An 18,633-nucleotide genomic window follows, 5' to 3' on the forward strand; every position below is an offset into this window, starting at 1 on the left:
AAATGAATTACTCATTTGAACTCAAATCTTCTGAATTGAAATCTTCAGGAAGTTTTTGAATATAATTTCGTGATGGTCCAGCTTCTTGATGAGAAGTCTATGTAGAAGGTTGATGTTGATCAAAATCTTGAGAAGCATATTCTATTAAATTCTGCATTTTTTTTTTTTTTTTTTTTTTTTGTTCTCTATGTTTTTGAACTTGTTCTTCTTTTGTCAACATGGACGCTTCTTCTGTGGCTCTGAAGCTTTTATTCTTGCATACTTTTCTCGATTTCACTCAGCTGGAGTTTTAGCCATCTTCAAAATACTCTTATAGGTTGTTAACTGAAATTAGATTTGGTATTTTTACAATTCAATAGTTAGCGAAATCTATTTATAGACTAGTATGATGTCATAACCAAAAACTACTGCAAGAAGTGATTGCTGTTTGTCGAAGTGATTGTTTTATCATTGCGTTCTTGAATCAAAATCATTTAAATTTTTAAATGGTTTAATCGAAACTTACTTAATTACGCTACTTAAAAGGCAGATGTTGATCAAAATCTTGAGAAGCAGATTTCATTAAAGCTTGTATTTTTTTCGTTCTCTATGTGTTTTTGAACTCATTCCTTTTCAACACAAGAGGCTTCTTCGGTGGCTTTGAAGCTTTTATTCTTGCATAATATTACTACCCGCTGCTTACTCTATCGAATCAACATTAGTGACTCAGTTAGCATCATTAGCACCATTTCGGAAGTGACGTCATTTGCATCACTTAAAATCTAACAGCCACCTAATAGGAAGTGACCAACTGCACCATTTCCATAAGAAAATTTTGTTACCAATCGGTTTTACTCTAGTGCTACCACAGATGTTCCATATCAACACAATTTCATAAATCTTGCATGATCTCATTTTCACACAAGTTTTCCTCTGTGAACAAGTGACATTTTAGCATGCACCTCATATGACAACAGAATACTACCCACATTATAATAACCAGTAAAATTTAAACATGATAATAACATATTACCCAGCCTCTGGAAGTAAGGATCGATATTCAGATGGAGATGTTGTCTCGGGAAAGTTTGATAAAATAATCAGCCTGTGAGGAAGTGTTTCTTGTCCATGATAGGTAAACATAGCTGCAACAGCTCTCCAGTTGTTGGACTGAGCAAATGCTAAAGCTGCTTCTAAACCAGACTGAGAACGAAACCTCTGAAAAAAGATGTGGTCGTAGTGCTCAGCTGCAGTGTATGGTCCTCCTAACACAGTCTGGATTTAAAAGGGAAAAAAATGAAAACATGGTCACCAAAAAAAAACTTACAATACATGATAAAAAAAAAAATTTCCCCATTAATTTACTCAATTATACATTATACCATCACTTAAGAACAGACACTCTTAAAATCTATTAAATAACATGATTGGAACACTAAACATCAAACTGCATATCAGGTGTGGCAATAAAGTTCCCAGGCTGGTGCTGTTGTGGTCATGTTCAATGAGTGAAAATAAATGCAATCTCTGTACCAATTCTTCCAACAGAAATTGGTACAGAGAGGAGCATCACAGGTTGCAATCAACAAGTTTCATCCGAAGAATTAAAGTTCCTTGTCATGATTTTGCAAAAGAGCAATTAACGAATATCAAATTTTGATTTAACTATAAAAATCTGCGACAGAAACATATGAAATGTTAAAAACCGTTTATGGTGATGAAACACTAAATTGTACCACTGCATTTGAATGGAATAAATGGTTCAAAAACACATGTGAGGACGTTCGCAATGATCCATGAAGTGGAATCTGAAAACCTATCGAAATGAGTACAGAGTTGCGAAAGTTCGGGAAATTATGGTAAGAGATTGTTGTTTCACCTTCAGAACGATGGCTGATGAATTGAATATGAATAAGGAGATAAGAATGGAAAATCTGTGCAAAATATGTGCTGCACATCCTCATGGATGATCAGAAGTACCTACGAGCATCATCATGTGAAGACTTCATCCAGACTTTTCAAGGCAATTCTAATTTCCTCGAATGATTAGAACTGGAGATGAGCATTGGGTGTTTAAGTATGACCCAGATACAAAGTGTCAGAGCATGCAGTGGAGTTGAAAATCATTCCCAAGGCCTAAAACACTTTATTTACTGAAGTCCAGGATCAAGACAATGCCAATAATGTTTTTCAACAAACAGGGTGTGATTCACAAGGAACCACACTATGTTCCTGAAATGGGGGGGGAGGAAGAGTCCATGCTACATTCCACATACAGGTGCTTCCAAGACTACTAAAGCACATTTCCTGGGTGAGGCCACAATTTAGAGAGAAAGGCAGCAGGTTCTTGTTGCCCAACAATGCCTCCACACTCATTAAGACATTTCTGACAAAATATGGCATTATACAGATCAACCATCCACCCTACTCCCCCAATCTACCACTGGCAGACTTCTTTCTCTTTCCCGAAGTGAAAACTGCCCTTAAAGGAAAGAGATTTTAGGATGCTCAGGAATAAAGAAAAACGTAACCACCGAACTGAACGTCATCTCTCTGGTTTCAATCAGGTGGTAAACACTTTGAAATAAAAATAAAACCACTTTTGAGCTCCTCTTCACTTTGTGTTCTTTTTATTGCACCAGTGGAAACTATTGCCACACCTCACATATATACAGGGTGTCCCAAAAAAAAAATTTATGCACACTTTGGTTATTAATAACTGCAATGTTATTTTTTTAATTTAATTTAATAATTTTATAATTAAGAGTTAATGTTACAGTAAAGATTAGATATAAAAGCATTACATGTTTTATGTTTAAATGATGCATTATCTGAAGTGTTCGAAATGTCCTCCATACTCATCAAGGCATTGCTGACATCGGTGAGAAACTGATTTACAAACATCAAATAACACGTCTCTTGTAATTGTGCAACAATTCTCTTTGATTTCTTGCCGTAACTTTATAAGTGTTGTGGGTTTCATGGCATAAACTTTGTCTTTCAAATACCCCCATAAGTAAAAATTGAGTGGTGTTAGATCAGGTGAATGTGCAGGGTAATCAACACTGCCTCTTTGTCCATTCCATCTGTTTGGTGTATCAGTGTATAAGTTTCATCAAGATAAGTCCTGACATTACAATGAAAATGGGAATGTGCCCCATCTTGTTGGAAATAAAAATTCTCCTCATCCTCAAATAGCTGAAGGATTTGTGGCACAATTGATCTCTGAGGCATGTTGAGGTACAAGAGACCAGTAACTGTTTGATCAAAAGATAAAGGTCCAGTTAAACCCTTTCAATGATAATCCACACCACACTGTAAGAACAGGTAAATTTACATGCCTTTCCACAGTAATGTGTGGATTCTCTGTTGACCAGTACATACAATAGTACCATTGAATGGTATAAACTATACCATTTAACTTGAATGAGCCGACCAGGCTAGCCGAGTGGGTAAAGTACCTGCCCGGTAACCCAAAGGTCGCGGGTTCGATTCCCACCTCGGGCTTGGATCAAAGTACTGCAAAAACCTTGGGAGGTGCAATATGGCCACAGAAGCCGATGCGCCAACAACTACCAAATCAAAAAAAAAAAAAAAAAAAACTTGAATGTTGCTTTATCACTCCAAATGATCTTATTGACAAATAATATCGCATTTAATAACTTGTAGGAACTTAAAAATTGCTAACACGTGGTCATTGTCGAATAAAAGACAACTGAGTGTATAAGGCTCAAAAAAATGGTTAAAAGTGATAAAATGGACATTTCTAAAATTTGTGCATTTGGTTAAAATATGCTTCAAAGATAAAACAGTGTCGCATTGCTTGCACATAGGAAGGTCATCGACCCTTGGCAGAAAGGAATGTGTCAGATGACTGTGTCCTGAGCAGAGCAAGAACAACTTCCTCCTTACAATTGCTGTACAGACCAGACTGCCATAACTTGATATGAACTAATAAAATTTGATTGGATAAAGTTTGTTTGTTACCTGCCATTGCCAAAAATCTTGCCACAGGGAGTATAATTTATTGCGGATTACTTGCCTGTAATCAGTATATAGGACTGCCAGATCAAGATTATTCGACAACGAGGCTGATTCGCCTGCATTGTCAGCCAAATTGTTTCCTTTAATCCTAATGTGGCTAGGGATCCAGCAGAAAAGGGTATCAAAACCACCTTCACAGCAGGTGTGTTTCATCTGCTGAACCCAAGACAGGATTGGATGAGTAGTATGTCTCATCACTGATAAAGTCTGTAGCATATTCAATGAATCAGTATATATAATAAACTGTAGGTATTGGCAAATTCTAATGTGGTCCAAGGTTAACTCTACAGTGTGCAGCTCTGCAGTTTATATGCTGCATTCAGGGGGAATCTGCTCAGATATAATAAAAGTCAGAAAAGACAGTGGCAGATCCCACACGATTCTGACTTTGAGCAGTCTAAATACACAGGCAGTCAAAATGTTCAGCTCGGCTGAATGAGCAGAATGTTGGAATAAAGCTGAATTTAATTTAACAGCATGTGGTGTATATGATTTCATCCAGTTTTTAAACGAAAAGTCACATGCTTGAGTTGGAGCATTCCAGGGTGGAAGTGGCTGCTTTGGTGACTGAGCAACCTTGTCTACCATTATGTTAAGCTCTCTGAATACTTGGACACAAATACCGAATAGACAGATGGCAGTCTGACGTGTACTACGACATATACTACAGAAATTTTTCCACCAGGGTTCAAAAAGAGATGTCTACGATGAGTGGTCTGGCAGGGAGTTCAGCTTAAAGGCATACTGTTTTCGTCGAATAGCAACAAAGATGGCATGTTTGCTTCGACATACAGACTTTGGACAGGTGATGTTCTGAATGACCAGTAACAATACGAATGGTCTGATGATAATGATGAATGGGATCAAGCCAACGAAGTGTGCCATTTCTAGAGGAAGAATTTACCCAAGACCCATAATTGAATATTGAGCATACAAAGTGCACAGTACAGACAGAGTAGAGTGCATCTATCTGCACCCCAAGAAGTAGAAGAGAGAGCACGGAAAGTAGATGAGAGAGCACATCTCGTGCACTTTGTGCACAGCTGACATGTGTTGGAGGAATGTCAGGTTTTTGTCAAATTTGAGTCGCGAGAAATCTGTCCCCGCTGCTACTGGAATGGTTCTTTGTCCAAGTTGTAATTCAGGTTTGGGGTGAATATTACACTTGTGACAAAAATGGACACGAGCGTCTTCTCCAGTGAGAACTTGAAACTATTAGTAATGGCCCAGGAGTTAAGACAGTTCATAGCTTGTTGCAGTTGTCTCTCAATGACCTTCATATTGCATGATTGAGTAAATATGCTGAAATCATCAGCATAGAGTGCACTGTTTAAGTTGGAGGAAGTTGTTCGGTAATCAAGTTTACTTTAATGGCAAAAAGCATAACACTTAAGACAGATCCTTGATGTACCCCCACTTTTTGACAAAAGGACCAAGAAAGGGTGGATCCTACTCAAACTTGGAAAAAACAATGGGATAAAACTTGGAAAAGATAAACAGCATAAACGGAATTTATATCAAACATATTTTTAATAAAAACAGGAAGGTTAACTCTTAGATAGAGGTTATAAATATCTTTTAAAGTACCAAATCTCCAAGTTGTGTCATACGCCTTTTCCATGTAGTAGTAGTAGTAGTAGTGGCACATTATGCAAGAAAGCAAGTGTAGGAGCTTATGCAGCATCAGCCAAAAAAAAAAAAAAAAAAAAATCACACCATTCCCTCCAAATGCCTGTTCAGTTCCTCCTTAAATTTATTTAACCTATCAACTTCCACAACGACAGATGGAAGTTTGTTCCAGCAATTAACCACCCGCTGGCTAAAGGCAAATTTCCGCACATCTATTCTACATCTGTCCTTTCTTAATTTGAACTTATGTCCCCGTAGGTTGGTAATCTGAACAAGTGGAAGGATCCTATCAGAATTCAGCGTGCTCAACCCATTCAAGGCCTTATAGACCTCAATCAGATCACCGCGCAGGTGCCTAGTCTCCAGCCACTGCAATTTGCAGAACTTAAGCCTCTCTTGGTAAGAGAATCCCTTCATTCCCCTCACCAATCGTGTTGCTCTTCTCTGTGCACGCTCAAGCAAATCTACATCCTTCCTAAAATGAGGCCTCCAGACCTGTACGCAGTATTCAAGGCGTGGCCTGACCATTGCCTTATACAGAGGGACAATCACCTCCTTTTCCCTGCTAGCAAAATTCCTATATATCATTGACAAAACCCCATGACCCGCCCTAGCAGCCTGTCTGCACTGCTCAGAAAACTTCATATCTGACAGCATAATTACTCCCAGGTCTTTTTCATTTTCTACCACCTTAAGTGTAGTACCACACAGTTGGTACGTTTCTCTGGGGTTACATCTACCCATATGCAGTATTTTGCATTTGTCAAGGTTGAACTTCAGTTGCCACTTCTTAGCCCATCTGCCCAAATTATCTAGATCCTGTTGCAGTAGCACACTGCCATTACTGTCATTAACAACCCTGCCAACCTTTGTGTCATCTGCAAACTTCGACATTAAGCCTGATATACCTTCATCAATATCATTGATAAATACACAAAACAACAGTGGACCCAACACCGAACCCTGTGGGACTCCACTAATAACATTAGTCCACGAAGTGCAGCACCCATTGATTACCACCCTCTGTCTTCTCCCACTTAACCATCCTTTTATCCATTGTAGCAACTTACCCTTAATACCATTCTGCTCCAATTTGTACAGTAGTCTTTCATGCGCACAGTGTCAAAAGCTTTCCTGAAATCCAAGTATATATCAAAATTATTTTTTGCATCCAGTTCCTTTGTGACCACATCATAATAACCAATCAAATTTGTCAGACAAGACTTTCCCTTAACAAACCCATGCTGTGTTTGAATTATTGCTGCAGTCTTGTCTAGATGATCCTGCAATGCATCTTTAACCAGCGACTCCATTATTTTACCCGGAACAGAAGTTAAACTAACTGGTCTGTAATTACTCGTGTCACCCTTCGATCCACCTTTGTGAATTCGGGATTTTTTTTTTTTTTTTTTTTTTTTGATTTGGTAGTTGTTGGCGCATCGGCTTCTGTGGCCATATTGCACCTCCCAAGGTGTTTTTGAAGTACTTTGATCCAAGCCCGAGGCGGGAATCGAACCCGCGACCTTTGGGTTGCCGGGCAGGTACTTTACCCACTCGGCTAGCCCGGTCAGCAAATTCGGGATACATTTGCACATCTCCAGTCCGTGGGAACCTCCCCTGAGTCCAAGGATGCTCTCATAATTATGGCTAAGGGTTTGCTTAGTTGCTTTGCCGCCTCCTTTAAAATAACTGGATAGATCCCATCCACCCCAGGTGCCTTTCTTGTGTTTAACTTCAACAATTTCTCCTCCACTTTGCTCTCAGTTATTACAAAATCATTAAGCACACTGCTACAATTTGATAACCTTCTTCCATTTTCAAATTGTAATAATTCCTCACGTGTGAATGTAGATGCAAAATACTCATTCAGTTTGTTTGCTATCTGAGCAGGATCATCAACAGTCGAACCATCGATGTCAAGTGGACCAATCATATTCATCCCCTTCCTTTTAGAGTTTATATAAGTAAAGAAATCCTTGCTGTTTTTCTTAGCATCTTTTGCCAAAGATTTCTCGTAATCCGCCTTCACCTGCCGAACCTCCTTTGTGACCTGATTACAGACTAGCTTATATCTGCCACAGGCTTCTGCGTCACCTGATAATTTATATGCATCCCATGCATTTTTCTTCTCTGTCACGAGTCTCATTAGTTCATTTGATAACCATTTAGGCCTAAACCTTGAACGGTATTTCTTAATCGGTATATAAAGTCTAGTAGCTTCCACGATTAATTCTTTGAATGCTTCCCACTTAGAATTTACTGTTTGTATCATCGTCAGTTGATCCCACTGTACAGAACTTAAAAACTGTCTGAGACCACTGTACTCCCCTTTACGGAAGCAAAAACCCTTTCCTTTACCCCTGACGGTAGTTACCTCTTTGAGTAAATCCCACTTCAGCACACTGTGATCACTGCCACCTAGTGGTTCCTTTATCTGCAAATTCTTAATACACGAATGATCACTGCTGATAACCAGATCAAGAGTGTTACTTTCTCTGGTTGCCTCTCGAACATGCTGCTGCAGAAAACAATCATCCAATAAATCCACAAAAGTCTGACTAGTGTGTGAGTGACCAACCCACAAGTTCCAGTCAATATCTGGGAAGTTAAAATCCTCCATTATAAGACATTCAGATTTACTGGCCCACTCTATTTCTCTGTACAATTGTTCATTGTACTCATTCAAGTCATTAGGCCTATAACACACTCCTACTCTTATTTTTCCTTTCGCAGTGCTTATCTCACAACAAACTGACTCAACAGAGCACTGTCCATCTATATTAACTGGGTGCACTTCCTTTGATTTTATGTTTTTCTTAATTAACAGCATAACACCCCCTCCCTTTCTGTCCTGTCTATCCTTTCTATACACATTGTACTCCCCAAATTCCAGTTCTGCATTCCATATATCTTTGTGACACCACGTCTCTGCTATCCCAACAATATCCACCTTTAATGTCTTGACCAACACTTCAAATTCATCAAATTTATTTACTATACTTCTAGCATTGGTATACATGCAAGCATACATGCTCCTATGCCTATTCCTTGTTACCCTAACACATCCCATATACCCAACTATTCCATGATGACTGCCATCCGTCCCTGAAACCCCCAACACCCCTCGCTCCAGGTCGCTTCTTATTCTAATAGAAGTTGTGCAAGAATCACCTTCACCTCTGCCTGCAGTTACTGTTAAACTATTAGTCTTTGTATCCCCCCAAACTAGCAGTTTTCCGACCCACCTAACACTGCCTCGATAGCATCAGCAAATATTCTTGCACCCTTTCTATTTAAGTGTATCCCATCCGTGTAGAAGCAATCTCTCCTGTTAACAAGTACAGTCCAGGCTGAAAAAAATTCTACCCCTTGAGCCTTGCACAATCTTTCCAGGGCCGAATTGATCGACAAGGCTCTCATTATGTACTCCCTCCTATCGTGTCTGGGCAGAATTGCAGACACTTTCAAATTCAACCCTATTTCACGGCTTTTTTTCAACAGTGACCTGTACTTGTTGAGTAATTCCGCCGGTCTCCTACTCTTAATATCATTAGTGCCAACGTGTACAACTATATCACCTTTTGTGCCCTTAAAAGATGATATCCGCTCACAACGTCATCAACCTTTGCCCCTGGCAGACATACCCTGGTCCTGTTCCACCTATCTTTTTTACAAAGCATGTTCCCCGTTTCCCTGACAATAGAGTCACCTATAACAACTAGTTCCTTTGGGACCAGCTTATCTCTTGTGGTACTTAGAGTGGAGAGAAGCTTATCTCTTGTGGTACTTAGGGTAGAAGTTCATCAAACTCTCCAATATTTTGCACAAAGAGCTAGTCAGAGCAATAGGACAATAGTCTTTGGAGATCTAGGATCCTTTCCTGGTTTGGCAAAAGCAAGAATAGTTGTGGACAAACTGATGATGTTACCAACAGCAAATTCTAAACGGGAAGCATTCAGAGCAGTAATAGCAGCAGTGGCATGTGATGCAAGAAAGCAAGTGTATGAGCTTATGCAGCATCAGCCAAGAAAAAAAAAAAAAAAAAAAAAAAAAATCACACCATTCCCTCCAAATTGCCTGTCCATTCGCCTGTCCAGTTCCTCCTTAAATTTATTCAACCTATCAACTTCCACACAGATGGAAGTTTGTTCCAGCAATTAACCACCCGCAGGCTAAAGGCGAATTTCCGCACATCTATTCTACATCTGTCTTTTCTTAATTTGAATTTATGCCCCCTTAGGTTCGTAATCTGAACAAGTGGAAGGATCCCATCAGAATTCAGCGTGCTCAACCCATTCAAGGCCTTATACACCTCAATCAGATCAAAACACAGGTGCCTAGTTTCCAGCCAGTGCAATTTGCAGAACTTAAGCCTCTCTTGGTAAGAGGATCCCTTCATTCCCCTCACCAATCTTGTTGCCCTTCTCTGTACACGCACAAGCAAATCAACATCCTTCCTAAAATGATGCCTCCAGACCTGTACGCAGTACTCAGGGTGTGACCTGACCATTGCCTCATACAGAGGGACAATCACCTCCTTTTCCCTGCTAGCAAAATTCCTATATATCATTGACAAAACCCCATGACCTGCCCTGGCAGCCTGTCTGCATTGCTCAGAAAACTTCATATCTGACTACACAATTACTCCCAGGTCTTTTTAATTTTCTACCACCTTAAGTGTATTACCACACAGTTGGTACGTTTCTCTGGGGTTACTTCTACCCATATGCAGTACTTTGCATTTGTCAAGGTTAAACTTCAGTTGCAACTTCTTAGCCCATCTGCCCAAATGATCTAGATCCTGTTGCAGTAGCACACTGCCATTACTGTCATTAACAACCCTGCCAACCTTTGTATTATCCACAAACTTCAACACTAAGCCTGATATACCTTCATCAATATCATTGATAAATATACAAAACAACAGAGGACCCAACACCGAACCCTGTGGGACTCCACTAATAACATTAGTCCACGAAGAGCAGCACCCATTAATTACCACCCTCTGTCTTCGCCCACTCAACCATCCTTTTATCCATTGTAGCAACTTGCCTTAATACCATTCTGCTCCAATTTGTACAATAGTCTTCCATGCGCAACAGTCTCAAAAGCTTTCCTGAAATCCAAATATATGATATCAAAATTATTTTTTGCATCCAGTTCCTTTGTAACCACATCATAATATCCTATCAAATTTGTCAGACAAGACTTTCCCTTAACAAATCCATGCTGTGTCTGAATTATTGCTGCAGTCTTGTCTAGATGATCCTGCAATGCATCTTTAACCAGTGACTCCATTATTTTACCTGGAACAGAAGTTAAACTAACTGGTCTGTAATTATTCGCGTCTATATATAAATTATACATATAGACACTAATTTATATATATTGGTATATATATAAATTAGTCAGTAATCAATTCACAAAGGAGGTAAGAAAAGCTAAAGCAGATTATGAGAACAATCTGGCAAAGAATACAAAGACTCTATGCTTATATTAACAGTAAAGGAAGGGGGTTCAATCACATTGGGCCACTTTATGTTAATGGCTTAACCATTGATGATCCTGAGCACAGTCATAAACGGTTACAAACAAATATTGAATAGGTATTTTCATCTACATTCACACACGAGGAATTCTTTATGCAAAGGGATACCAGAAGTTTATCAAACTCTGGTTGGTAGCTAAATGATTTTAGCTACCAACCAGAGTTTGAAATGAAACGGGGAACATGCTTTGTAAAAAAGATAGGTGGAACAGGACCAGGGTATGTCTGCCAGGGGCAAAGGTTGATGACATTGTAGAGCGAATATCATCTTTTAAGGGCACAAAAGGTGATATAGTTGTACACGTTGGCACTAATAATATTAAGAGTAGGAGACCGGCAGAATTACTTAACAAGTACAGGTCACTGTTGAACAAAAGCCGAGAATTAGGGTTGAATTTGAAAGTGTCTGCAATTCTGCCCAGACACGATAGGAGGGAGTATATGATGAGAGCCTTGTCGATCAATTCGGCCCTGGAAAGATTGTGCAAGGCTCAAGGGGTAGAATTTTTTTCAGCCTGGACTGTACTTGTTAACAGGAGAGATTGCTTCTACAGGGATGGCATACACTTAAATAGAAAGGGTGCAAGAATATTTGCTGATGCTATCGAGGCAGTGTTAGGTGGGTCGGAAAACTGCTAGCTTGGGGGGGAGACAAAGACCAATAGATTAACAGTAGCCACTGGCAGAGGTGAAAGAGATTCTTGCACTACTTCTATTAGAATGAGCAGAAGCCTGAAAAACAAGATGCATGGTATTACAGAGACTGCTGGGAGCCATTGCGTTACAAGTAAACACATGGGTTGTGTTAGGGTAGCTAAGAATAGAAACAGGTGCAGGTATACTTGCGTGTACACCAATGCTAGGAGTTTAGTAAATAAATTTGATGAATTTGAGGTATTGCTCAAAACATCGAAGGCAGATATTGTTGGGATATCAGAGACATGGTGTCACACAGATATAAGGGATGCAGAACTGCAATTTGGGGAGTACAACGTCTACAGAAAGGATAGACAGGATAGGAAGGGGGGAGGGGTTATGCTATTAGTTAAGAAACACATAAAAACCAAGGAAGTGAAGCCAGTCGACATCGCTGGACAGTGCAGTGTGGAGTCAGTTTGGTGTGACATAAACATTGGGAGATCAAAATTGAGAGTAGGAGTGTGCTATAGGCCTAATGACTCTGATGAGTATAATAAGGAACTGTACAGGGAAATAGAGTGGGCCAGTAAATCAGAGTGTCTTATAATGGGAGATTTTAATTTCCCAGATATTGACTGGAATTTGGGGGCTGGTTACTCACACACTAGCAGGGCTTTTGTGGATTTATTGGATGATTGTTTTCTACATCAGCATGTTCGGGAGGCAACTAGAGGGAGTAATACTCTTGATTTGATTATCAGCAGTGATTCTTCATGCATTAAGAATCTGCAGATAAATGAACCACTAGGTGGCAGTGATCACAGTGTGCTGAAGTGGGATTTACTCAAAGAGGTAACTACCATTAGGGGTAAAGGGAAGGGTTATTGCTTCCGTAAAGGCGACTACGATGGACTGAGACAGCATTTAAATTCTATACAGTGGGACCAACTGATGATGTTACCAACAGCAAATTCAAAATGGGAAGCATTCAAAGAACTTATCTTGGAAGCTACTAGGCTTTACATACCAACTAAGAAATATTGTTCAAGGTTTAGGCCAAAATGGATGTCAGATGAACTAATGAGGCATATGGCAGAGAAGAAAAATGCATGGGATACATACAAATTAACACATGACACAGAAGCCTATGATAGATACAAGTTGATATGCAACCAAGTTACAAAGGAGGTTAGGCAGGCGAAGGCAGATTACGAGAAATCCTTGGCAAGGGATGCAAAGAAAAACAGCAAAGAGTTCTTTACTTATGTAAACTCTAGAAGGAAGGGGATGAATCAGATTGGTCCACTTGATACTGATGGGTCAAGTTTTGATGATCCTGCTCAGGTAGCTAACAAACTAAATGAATATTTTGCATCGACATTCACACATGAGGAGTTATTCAGCGAGGGGAATGCCAGAGGTGTATTCAACTCTAGCAGTAAGCTACAGAATCTTGAAATAACTGGGAGTAAAGTGGAGGAGAAACTGTTGAAGATAAACACAAGAAAGGCACCCGGGGTGGATGGGATCTATCCAGTTATATTAAAGGAGGCAGCAAAGGAAGTAAGCAAACCCTTAGCCATAATTATGAGAGCTTCCTTGGACTCAGGGGAGGTACCCATAGACTGGAAATGTGCAAATGTGACCCCAATTCACAAAGGAGGATCAAAGGCTGACAAGTAATTATAGACCTGTGAGCTTAACTTCTGTTCCAGGAAAATTAATGGAGGCACTGGTTAAAGAGGCACTGCAGGATCATTTAGACAAGACTTCAGTTATAGCTCAGACACAGCATGGTTTTGTTAAGGGGAAGTCTTGCCTGACCAACTTGATTGGATACTATGATGCAGTCACAAAAGAACTGGATGCAGGGAATAACTTTGATATTATATACTTGGATCTTAGAAAGGCTTTTGATACTGTTGCACATGGAAGACTGCTACACAAATTGGAGCAGTGTGACATTGGAGGCAAATTGCTGCTATGGATAAAGGGGTGGTTGAGGGGTAGAAGACAGAGAGTGGTAATCAATGGACACTGCTCTTCGTGGACTGATGTTATTAGTGGAGTCCCTCAGGGCTCAGTATTGGGTCCATTATTGTTTTCTGTATTTATAAATGATATTGATGATGGTATATCGGGCTTAATGTCCAAGTTTGCAGACGATACAAAGATTGGCAGGGTTGTCAAGGACACTACTGACACTATGCTGCTGCAACAGGATCTGGAAAGGTTGAGCAGATGGGCTGAGAGGTGGCAAATGAAGTTTAACATTGACAAATGTAAAGTACTACACATGGGAAACAGCAAACCCCAGAGCAACGTATCAACTCTGTGGTACTACACTGACAGTGGTAGAGAATGAAGGGGACTTGGGGGTGGTTGTGCAGGCAGATATGAAGTTCTCTGAGCAGTGCAGACGGGCTGCAAGAGTAGCTCATGGAGTATTGTCATTGATATACAGGAATTTTTCCAGCAGGGATAAGGAGGTGATTATTCCATTGTATAAGGCGATGGTCAGACCACACCTAGAGTACTGTATACAGGTCTGGAGGCCTCATTTCAAGAAGGATGTAGAGCTGCTGGAACGAGTACAGAGAAGGGCAACAAGATTAGTGAATGGAACAAAGGGGGTGCTCTTACGAAGAAAGGCTTAAGTTTTGCAAATTACAGTGTCTGGAGACTAGGCACCAGCGAGGTGATCTGATAGAGGTGTATAAAGCCTTGAATGGTTTAAGCATGCTCAATGCTGATGGGATTCTTCCTCTAGCTCAGAAAAATCACCTGAGAGGGCATAAATTCAAATTGAGGAAAGACAGATGTAGGATAGACGTGCGGAAATTTGCCTTTAGCCAGCGGGTGGTTGGTTGGTGGAACAGACTTCCATCCCTTGTGGTGGAGGTTGATAGCCTAAATAAGTTTAAGGCTCAGCTGGACAGGTATTTTGAACGAACAGAGGGGTGAAGTGGAAGTGGGTTTTTTTTTTTTTTTTTTTTTTGGCTGATGCTGCATAAGCTTGCTTTCTTGCATCAAATGCCTCTACTAATGCTAATGCTAATCTGTCTGTCAGTACCTACATCAATATTGTCTTATATGATAATATTGATGTAGGTACTAACACTGTAGATGTTATACGTATTACTAACACTAGAAATCAAAAAAGATTTTGTGATAACTTAAAGGAAAATGGAAGAGACTGTTGATGTTAAACATAAAAAAAGATCTCTCAGATGGATGGAATCTATTCAGTTATATTAAGGGAGGTAAGCAAATGCCTAGCCACAATTATGAGAACATTCTTGGATTTACAAGAAGGGCCCTATGTGCAGGAGATGTTTGAATGCATCTGAAATTCACAAAGGGGGAATCAAAAGGTAACATGAGATACAGAGTTGTTAGATTAACATCAGTTCCCAGGAGAATAATGTAGTCACTGATTAAAGATGCAATGCAGGATCTTTTAGACAAGAACACAATTATACTGCAATCACAGCACGGATTTGTTAAGGGGGTAGTCTTGTCTGACCAATATGATTGGATACTATGATGCAGTATCAAAGAAACTGGATGCAAAGAGTAATTTGATATTATATACTTGGATTTCAGGAAGCCTTTTGATACTGTCACAATTAAAAGACTTCCATACAAACAGTATCAATGTGGCAATAAGGGCACACTGCTAGTGTTTGTATAGAAGCAATGTGGCAGTAAGGGCAAGTTACTGCTATGAATAAAGGAATGGTTGAGTGGGAGAAGACAGACTGATTATGAACGGACACTACTCTTCGTGGATTTATGTTATTAGTAGAAATCTGCAGGGTTCAGCACTGGCTTATTGTTTTCTGTATTTATTAATAATACTGATGAAGATAGTGTTAAAAAATCTATTCTATACACACAGATCTACAATGCAATAACATACTGTAACAATGAAGATGATCTATTTAACTAATGCTGTTTCAAAAAGGACTTATTAACTTATTAATTTATTAAAATAAATTAATGTCCTCCTGTAATAAAACATTCAGATACTAAATCAAAAATAATTCTGCCATATCAATGTCAGTTGGCCATTGATCACTCAAATACTTGTTTTCTAATACTGGCCTCACTTTAGTTTTCTCATCCTACTATAAAACCAGCACACACTATAATAACTATAAAGGTAACTTTAAATACAAGATAATAACAATATAGTATATTTATCTCTTGTTAACAAGAATGTAACATATTATATAAGCAGCACCACGATTAAATATGGTGCCACTAACATATCCAATAGCAGAGCTTATTATCACCAAGTCAGTTTACATACTTAATATCATGCAACTGAACTCAGCCAACATGCATGCTCAACTTCCACCAACTTCAGATTGATTCTGGTATAATACTAGTTAAATTATCCTCTAGTTATGAATTTACCTCTTATGAATTAGATTAAGCTGCTTTTGATATCCTAAATATTACAGCCCTTCTGAATATGCTAACCAATTTCTTTCGGATAAAAGGTGACATTTTCGCTTTTCTGCATTCACTCCAGAATAGAATAGTGTACCTCACTCATTGCAATGCCACCTATACCCAATCCATCCATGCAGGAATGCGACAAGGTGTCATTTTATCAGAGCTACTATTTACCGCTCTCCTTATTCTGTTTGTGTGTAACAGAGATCCTATGCTGACAATGTAAAGCTCTTAACAGAAATACCACCATCAGCCAACAGTGGAGTGATCACAATGGAAATCAGTAACAAGGTCATAGCTCTCTCTAACTATCCCAACCATTTCAGTCTTAAACTGAATCCCCAAAAATCTGAATGGTTTCTCTCTGAAGAAGTCTCCCACTGCTTAATAGCTAAGTTTCATATGATACAAAGTAGTATCATATGAAACAGTGGGTGGTTAATGATAGTAATCAGGGCAAGCAAGTGCAACAAGAAGAAAATTAGGTCAATGGTTTGAGAAATGGCAACTGAAGTTTAACACAGACAGATGCAAGGTATCACATGTGGTACTCCACTCAGCACAGTGAAAAATGAAAGACCTGGGAGTAACTGTGCATCAGATATGAAATTATCCCTCTGTACAAGGCCATGGTTAGGCAAAATCTTGAATACTGTATACTATAGTCTGGAGGTGTCACTTTAGGACAGATGTATATCTGCTGGGTCAAGCGCAGAGAAGGGCAATCAGACTGGTGAAAGGAAAAAAAGGGGTGCTCTTAGCAAGGATGGCTTCACTTCTGCAATTTGCGGTATCTGGAAACTAGGCACCTGTGGGGATATCTCAATGAGGTGTTTAAGGCCTTGAATGAATTGGGTAAGTCAAATGTTGATGGTATTCTTCCTCTCATTGAGATTACACACATGAGGGGACATAAATTTAAATTGAGGAAGGATAGCTGATTGCTGAAACAATCTTCCATCTGTTGGTGGTGAATTGAGTGTTTGAACATACTTAAGGAAGAACTAATAGATTATGAGTGGGTGAGGCGTGGGTTTTTTTTTTTTTTTTTGGCTGATGCTTTATAAACTGGCTTTCTTGCAGCATTTGGCAATACTAATTCTAATTCGGCTCCTAAAAATATGCTCATAGGACAGCTGTATGACATTTTCATTTGTTTTCATTACAAAAAAAGTTTTAGCTTCTATACTGAATTTAAAACTGTGTTGTATTGATTGCTGAGATTTACTTTCCTGTTATTAAAATTATTCATGGACAGTGGAAAAATGGCAATGGGTAAAAATTATTGCTATGAATAAAGGGATGGATTAGTGGCAGGGTGTACTACTGCAAAGACCTAGAAGACAGAAGACAGTCATAAATGGCCACTGCACTTCTTGAACTAATATTATTAGTGGGCTCTCTCTGTATTCAGTGTAGGATGCCATACTGTTTTCAATATTTATTAACAATACTGATGAAGGAATATCTATCTTACTGTCTAGATATGCAGATGATACAACAGTTAGCAGAATGGTTAATGTAAGGAATCAGGGTGCACTGCTGCAAAGACCTAAAATGATTAGACAAATGGGTTGAGAAGTAGGAATTGAGGTTTAATATTCATAAATGCATGCATGTGAGAAGCAAAAAACCAGGATAAGCATGACAGTTGGATGGCATCACATTCACAGTGGTGAAGAAAACAGAGTTAGGGATGATTGTACAAGTATAAGGTATATTCGTGTCAGACAGCACCTGGGATTTCTCCCATCTCCGCGTGTGTTTCGCGGTATCGAGGACAGTACACTGTCAAGCCAGAGAACAGACTTGTAAGTGTGTGGGCCGTGTCTGTGCAGTGTGATATGTTGTGCCCATTGTTTGTCTAGCTTATTGGCCACCAGGCCCCTAGTGGGCCCGACATTGCCCATACCTTGCCACGTGGAGGTGTATCCAGTATCACAACAAATTGCTCTGGCAGGTCCTGCCACCTAGTTTCCTGGGATTTCAGTGGCTAGGACCTAAAAAAAAAAATTTTATGCGTATGACATTAATGCTTAATGGGATTGATGTTAGGAAATCGCTGGTTGGGGTTGAACGCTAAAGAGATGTGTTAAAGGCCTAATAGGTAGGGTAAAATTTTGATGTTATTAAATTTAGACATGTGAGGCTATACAATAGATAAAAGCTAATAGTGTTAGTTGTCTTAGAGATTTACACGAAACCGGTAGAATTTAGACGTTGATTAGAATTTGGCAGCATTGTTAAGGGGTATGTACTCGGTTGATTTAGTGAGAGAGAGGGGAGGGAGAGACTGAAGACTGGGGGGAAAACAGATAGAAGAATAGGGA

At 39.4% G+C, this 18,633-nt stretch overlaps 1 protein-coding gene across 1 annotated transcript in view; it reads right to left on the reverse strand.

Moving 5' to 3' along the window:
• The window catches only part of LOC150089359 (NBAS subunit of NRZ tethering complex-like), a 1,057,261-nt gene that overhangs the window by 799,326 nt on the left and 239,302 nt on the right, over positions 1–18,633 (reverse strand). Inside the window, exon 20 of the mRNA XM_090389247.1 lies at positions 1,013–1,254. Coding sequence (XP_090245373.1) covers positions 1,013–1,254 — 242 coding nt within the window. The remainder of the gene's footprint in view (positions 1–1,012; positions 1,255–18,633) is intronic.

This window comes from Mastigoproctus giganteus, chromosome 2 (assembly GCF_048544385.1).
Source record: "Mastigoproctus giganteus isolate SK-2022 chromosome 2, ASM4854438v1, whole genome shotgun sequence".
Taxonomy (NCBI): Eukaryota; Metazoa; Arthropoda; class Arachnida; order Uropygi; family Thelyphonidae; genus Mastigoproctus; species Mastigoproctus giganteus.